The 7,663-nt window shown below is 39.7% G+C and overlaps 1 protein-coding gene across 1 annotated transcript in view; it reads right to left on the bottom strand.

Moving 5' to 3' along the window:
* The window catches only part of tacr1a (tachykinin receptor 1a), a 54,397-nt gene that overhangs the window by 25,080 nt on the left and 21,654 nt on the right, over positions 1-7,663 (bottom strand). Inside the window, exon 2 of the mRNA XM_019885091.1 lies at positions 4,746-4,940. Coding sequence (XP_019740650.1) covers positions 4,746-4,940 — 195 coding nt within the window. The remainder of the gene's footprint in view (positions 1-4,745; positions 4,941-7,663) is intronic.

The following is a 7,663-nucleotide window of genomic DNA, read 5'->3' as shown; positions in this document are numbered from 1 at the left end:
CACACACACACACACACACACACACACACACACACACACACACATACACATATATAGTTGAGTTAGTTGAGTTGAGAGTGTCTGGCTATAAATGATGGTTAAAACCAAATATGGCGCCTACCATATTCTGTCACAAGAAGCCTAAACGCCCATGAGTGACAAGTGAAATCAGTGCTAATCGACGCTGAAGACAGGAGGCGTTGGACACATACAAAAGGCCAGGGGCCACCTGTGCTTGAGGCCCTGGTAAACAATTCCAACAACCCTTGAATGTATTATTCCGTTTCCCATATACTGTAGATCATCTGTTTTGCCTGTTCCTGTTCACTTACCAATAAACAATAAGCATCAGAAAGGTAACCTCTTTGAAAAATCACATTTTTGAGATTCAACAGGTTTACAGAATGATTTAGTGACAATCTTGAACACTACTGCTGACAGTCAGGGTTTATCTAGTGACCTTTACTCCAGATATCATATGTCCACATGCTGCCACAAATAGAGCCAACTTGGTCAAACTTGGTGAACTATGCAAGCCCCACCATGTGTGTCTTTTGCAGTAAAGATAAAACTAATAAATCTGCCATTTCTCACATTAGCGCACCAATTACATCCTATCTTTTCATCATGAGCAATGTTGAAAGAGAAGCTTGGTGAAATGTATTATTGTGCAAATGTTGGTATTCATCATGCTTGCACACATGCTGTTGATTGATGAACTTCAGTAGCTTGTTATAGAAAAACAGAATAAATGCAGCAAGCTCGGAAGAGATTTATTCACCGGTTCTGCCGCCCCCATAACCTTTGCATTTCCTTTCACTTGTATTTCTCTAATCACACTACCGTCACCAGGCAATATACGGAGGTAGTTACATCAGCATGAGCACTTTCACACAAATACTAATATTAGAGAACACACACACATGTAATGATGTGCAAAGCAGTGCTGCTTTTATCACAGCTCTGCTGGTAGCAACTTCCCAGTTCAGTGTTTCAGCCATCGCCTTCCTTTTCTACAAATTACTCAATTTCTCCATATAAATATAGTTTGTAATAAACTGCGTGACAGAAGGTCATTTGATCATGATTAGATCGCTTCACGTTTTTTTTCCTTGATGAAACTCATTCAGTAGCACACAGAAACCAAGTGAGAATGCAATCATCTGCTGAAAATGAGATTAGGACTGACACAGGCACAAGGCTCACATGTTCTTCTTTTGAGGCACTGCTCTGCTACACCTTACCGTGCCTTTATTTTCAGCACCTTGCCTGATGGCACTGCCAATTAGTCTTCATTGAAGTGGCGATATTTTGAAAAATGACATTTTCATTCATACAAATGTTTGGTCCTCTGGAGTACCTGCTCAAGTGTGAAATTACACAAACACATCATTCTTTTATAACCTGGCTGTTTCTGAAAATGTGCTTGTCAGTGAGACCTGCCCGTTGACCACACTGTTACATAACAGTGGGGCTGATTTACATAATAATCAGCGTCATCCAGAGTTTATCTGCACATGACATGATCAGCTAAGTTGGGCGAAGATTCATCCCTTATCAAATATTTGTGCTTGGTGAGGTGTCCATTCAATGTGTCTACCTGGGTGCTTGCTCTTTGTCAAAAACAGGCACTCACAGCGCACCCTCGTCGGCTACGGGATGAACACCATCCTGGCCAGCAAGACCCAAACTGCTCTGAGCTGCACACTGACTCTCGAGATCGCAAGAGGCAGCCCAAAAAAGCTCTGCCATGATAATCAAAGGCACTCGCCATTGGCCTAGCAGTGTATGGCCAGAATGATGACAGAATGGGTGCATTGTGTACTATATTTCTTCATCATTTTGGCAAAAACCACATCACAGATGTTATTAATTTTGAAATAATTAATCTGATTTATAATTATTAATTAGGGGTGCCTATAACAATTTTGGTGATTCTCAAATGAGCACCAGAGGTTGTTGTTTGGTGCTCATCTTTTCCATTAACCCACCGACCTTATAGATGAACTTACACAGCACATCTAGGCAAAGTAGGGGTGCGTCCACAGTTTGAGTGGCCCTCGCAGCCATTCGAAGTGCTTCACTGGCTTTGCATTAGACATTTCACACATGTCATATTCTGTGTGGGTGCTACACAAACAGACCACAACTTCTTATTTGCAGCCAGACCTTGAGACATCTTCAACCGCTTGATGAAAGGGAGATTTGAAGGAAGGTTCACACGATGAGCTAACATAGGTGTGAAAAGCAGAACTGTGTTGCCTGAGGAGAATGAATTTATAAAAAGCTAGACTGACAGCCAGAACAACAAAGGATAGAAATTATATGTAGTGCTTTCAATGGTGATATTTTTCGTAAAAACGTTACATATGGTCGATTCGTGGTCCGTATTTTGAACTATGGGGTTTGAATCTCAGTCATGGCCTTCCTGTTTGGAGTTGTCATATTCATGCTGCGTTTGTGTCAGTGTCCTTTCACATCCAAAACCATGCACATAAAGTTCATTGAAGAATCTAAATTGCCATTTATCTGTGAATAGCTAAGACGATGGAATACAGCTGATTGACTAATAAGCTGCTGATGTGTTGAAGAGAGGCCAAACCCCATGCGAGAACCCAACCTGCCACAGCCAGGTTGACAAGCAAAGTGGCCTCACGCGAGCAAAAAAATTGCATGAACAGTTGGAGTTCGCTTCTCTGTGCACATACACAGTATTTCAATAGAGCTGAATTCCTAATTACAGGAAAGTTTTTCTCATTCACACAATTTCAGTTTCTCCTGTTGACAATGAAGAATTTATGAATACTGAGTGAAACGTAGCCCTGTAAGACTACATGTTATCCGCTGCTATCTCGCCGCTTATAATAATAATAATAAAAAAAATAAAATAAACAATAATAATAATAATAATAATAATAACAATAATAATAAAAATTCGGGCATAAAGGTTCACCCAACCAGTCTACAGATGTTTTGTGGTCTTGGAGAGTTCTGTGGGGGGTGCTTCGGGAGTATGGTCCACAGTTTGAGTGGCCCTCGCAGCCATTCGAAGTGCTTCACTGGCTTTGCATTAGACATTTCACACATGCCATATTCTGTGTGGGTGCTACACAAACAGACCACAACTTCTTATTTGCAGCCAGACCTTGAGACATCTTCAACCGCTTGATGAAAGGGAGATTTGAAGGAAGGTTCACACGATGAGCTAACATAGGTGTGAAAAGCAGAACTGTGTTGCCTGAGGAGAATGAATTTATAAAAAGCTAGACTGACAGCCAGAACAACAAAGCATAGAAATTATATGTAGTGCTTTCAATGGTGATATTTTTCGTAAAAACGTTACATATGGTCGATTCGTGGTCCGTATTTTGAACTATGGGGTTTGAATCTCAGTCATGGCCTTCCTGTTTGGAGTTGTCATATTCATGCTGCGTTTGTGTCAGTGTCCTTTCACATCCAAAACCATGCACATAAAGTTCATTGAAGAATCTAAATTGCCATTTATCTGTGAATAGCTAAGACGATGGAATACAGCTGATTGACTAATAAGCTGCTGATGTGTTGAAGAGAGGCCAAACCCCATGCGAGAACCCAACCTGCCACAGCCAGATTGACAAGCAAAGTGGCCTCACACGAGCAAAAAAATTGCATGAACAGTTGGAGTTTGCTTCTCTGTGCACATACACAGTTTCAATAGAGCTGAATTCCTAATTACAGAAAAGTTTTTCTCATTCACACATTTTCAGTTTCTCCTGTTGTCAATGAAGAATTTATGAATACTGAGTGAAACGTAGCCCAGTAAGACTACATGTTATCCGCCGCTATCTCGCCGCTTATAATAAAAATAATAAAAAAAATAAAATAAACAATAATAATAATAATAATAATAATAACAATAATAATAAAAATTCGGGCATAAAGGTTCACCCAACCAGTCTACAGATGTTTTGTGGTCTTGGAGAGTTCTGTGGGGGGTGCTTCGGGAGTATGGCAGTCCATGTACCAACAAAGTCAGAGTTTGGTCTGCATTGCCAGCAGTAAGTCGGATTCGTTTCTAGTGAGGGTTGAACTCCGCGCCAAGGCCGTCACGGATTCTGTTTTTAATTTTTTTGGGCAAAATTACTAGGTGCAGCCGAGGCATTGAGGGTGTCAAATTCCTTAAGTAAATAAGGATGAATCTGATTTTGATGGACTAAATGATGTAAAATGGTGGAGTATGGTGTTACTACCTATCTCTGCATACACAGTAGATAAATTACGGAAATATAAGATGCACCATGAGACACATTCAGACTTTTGTTGATATTTTGGGCTTCATGTGGTTGGTTGTTATTTATTTATTTATTCATTTTTTTATTTCTTTTTTTCAACCTGTTTTTAGGTTTAATAGTGACTAAAAAATTACATTCATGTCGGTTTGATTTATATCATTGACACTGGAAATGACATTGAATCAGAGAATGCCACACCATGTGTTGAATATAAAAGCACAAGATGCATTAACGAATGGAAAATAAATGCTGACAAAGGCTTCCCTTATATCTAATAATTGATTTTCTCTGCCAATCTGCGTATTTCACCCTCAATCTCAACACAAATCCAACGTGCCTTCAGTTTATGAACTTGGGGGCACAAAAAGCTTCAATGCTGCATTGCCTAATTTGCTCTGAAGACCAACCGTTTACTCTCACAGCTGCTAATTCGAATGCATGTTGACTCTTTGAATAGCTGTTTGATAGACTCACATTTTTTTGAAGTCACATATTGTGTATTCGGGCCAGTCAATGTAGCACACCACGCGGCCGGGGAGCTGGTCTACGTTGGAGTAGTAGTACTGTGGGAAGGCCAAGAGCAGAGCCAAGACCCAGATCACTCCTACCACGACCTTGGTCTCTGTGGATGACATGCGCTGCTGCAACGGGTGGATGATGGCCATGTACCTGAAACAGGAGCATCAAACAAGGAATTATGTTCCAAAGTGTTTTGACATTTGGATTTACAGTCAACCATGAATTTTCTTCAGCTTTACCTAATTTAATCATTTTATCCCCTGCACTGCTTTCTCACATCCGTTTTTCATAGAAACTGGCAAAGAACAATATTTGTTAATTTTTTGCACGTATTGCACACTTTTCAGTTCAAGGCAGTAAGCCCCAAGATTCCCAAACAAATAGCATTCAAAAATATAGATAACTAGAGCTGCAAGAAGCTATAAGGGACCGTTGCGGCACGTGGCCACATTTGGGTACTGGCACGTTGGTTTCGGGAACATCGGAATTTATTGTTAGAATAAATGTAATTCTGTTATCCCATATTTACTCTGTGTGTAACTTTAAAACCTGTTTCAGAGTGATACTTCGCAAATACCTCATATACAATGGGGTAGGTTGTTAATGGTAGACTTGTCGGACCGGGAGAGCTCAGGCTGCTCCTGTTCTAGCTTTTAAGACAATATCTTGTTGTTAAGTGAATGGCTTCTGGTCCAATTAACTGTTGCCTGTGAGAAGATAACATCAACCCAGGACACCATGAAAGGGACATCGCAAGCTGTGTTCGTGAACCATCGACATCCAGTAGGAGCCGTTTGACGACATCTCAGGAATGAACTGTGTGTTCTCATTGAAACTCTCCTTCACTGAAACTGTTGTGGAATGTGAAAATACTCCCCACACCCATGAGAAGATTGTGTATCAGGGACATCCTTCCAATAAATGCAAGGAGACAAACGCGCACTCTTCAGAGTTGCCCCGGAACCTGTAATGGTTTACATTGCAGAGCCTGCTGGAAAGCTGCTCTGAGATTTTGAACCGAGACATGTTTTAGCGCGCTCTCTCTTGCAAGAAAGACAACCATGCCTGCCTCCTGAGTCTTCCTGTTCCTGATGTGTTCTTACCATCAGATTACCAGCATTAACCTAACATTTATTTATTTATTTTGGAAAGGGGGTGCCACAATAAATCTGGAACATATTTTTAATGTATTTGCACACCCAAATTACATTGGTGTTTGTTAAAAGTTTGCCACTCTATGTGTCCATGTATGTACAAGTACTGATGTTCAGCTTGAAGTGTGTTAAGAATGCTACAAGATTATTTCGGACCCCAAAAAACTTAAAATGATAACGTAGTAACACAGAATATGATATTTTTACTGCTGACTGATTATGTGGCTCAATAACCTGGGAAGGCACATGGATTAGTGAGAATCCAGAGTCATTTTAAGAAGCTGAATACAAGTAGATTTGTTGCCCCTCAAATTAAGAGAAAATAAGAGAGGCAAATGTAGCATGTACGTAGTGAACGTTTCTAAACGATGGTGTAGCATGCTTATTGCTGCAGTTTCATCACAAACTAATTAATACTTAGGAGAGAGGAATAAATAATTACAAAATGGGATTTTTTTTTTTTTTTTTGTTAACCGATGCGAAGTTATATTTGCAGTTAAAGTATGTCTGCTTGTTGATCTAATTAGCCATTAATTAATAGGGCAGACAGCGTTTGGACAATGTTCTTATTTTTAAGAGCCTGCTTTTTACCCAAAGACTTTTATTCGTCTCTCCACCAGAAGGTATTTATGAAAGAATCAGTTATCTTTCATAAAACAATCCATCTGTGGTGTCTAGTTGGTGATTCAAGTGGTTAAACATCACACAGAATATTTAATCACTCAATCGTCATCAAAATATGCTATTGATCAAATTGTCAAATTGCACAATGCTGAAAGTGAAAATAATAGCGATGAAATTGAACATGGCCTTTTTTTCTTTCCTACACGGAGAATGGCAAGCATGACTTGCTTATATCTGGGCACATATGGAATTATTGTATAGTGGCCAGGAAATTGACATGAAACATGGCAAACAGCATAGCATAGTTTAGTGTTCGATTATTATTTCAGAACAACTGCAGATTGATTGTAAGTTTATTGTCATCAGTCATCATCGCTCTGTGCACATTCTTTTGTGTGATCACTTTCTATTATTAGGTTACCCTCTAATCACCTGCCTTTAGCTACAAGCACATGTGACCTCCTGATGTGGGGTTAATAAAACTGCACGCCAATCACACCGACGGATTACAGGATAGAACAAAATGAATGGGGTGTTTACTAAGTATATGGAACAAAATGAATGGGGTGTTTACTAAGTATATGGAAACACTCATAGATTGAATAATATATTTCTTTCTCTTATGTTTATTTGGTATCTTAAACATCATAAAACATCATGAGGAAAAAAACAACTCCAGAATTGATTGACATGAAACATGGCAAACAGCATAGCATAGTTTAGTGTTCGATTATTATTTCAGAACAACTGCAGATTGATTGTAAGTTTATTGTCATCAGTCATCATCGCTCTGTTCACATTCTTTTGTGTGATCACTTTCTATTATTAGGTTACCCTCTAATCACCTGCCTTTAGCTACAAGCACATGTGACCTCCTGATGTGGGGTTAATATAACTGCACGCCAATCACACCGACGGATTACAGCATAGGTGTCAAACTCAGGTCATGGAGGGCCGCTGTCCTGCATGTTTTCCAAGTCTCCCTGTTGCAACACACCTGATTCAAATGAACAGGTTCAATGTCAGGCTTCTGCAGAGCTTGCTGATGATCTGATCATTTGAATCAGGTGTGTTGCAACAGGGAGACTTGGAAAA

Source organism: Hippocampus comes, unplaced genomic scaffold, assembly GCF_001891065.2.
Source record: "Hippocampus comes isolate QL1 unplaced genomic scaffold, H_comes_QL1_v1.1 scaffold45, whole genome shotgun sequence".
Lineage (NCBI taxonomy): Eukaryota > Metazoa > Chordata > Actinopteri > Syngnathiformes > Syngnathidae > Hippocampus > Hippocampus comes.
Note: the sequence above shows the minus strand (reverse complement) of the source record. Positions and strands in the feature narration are given on the sequence as shown.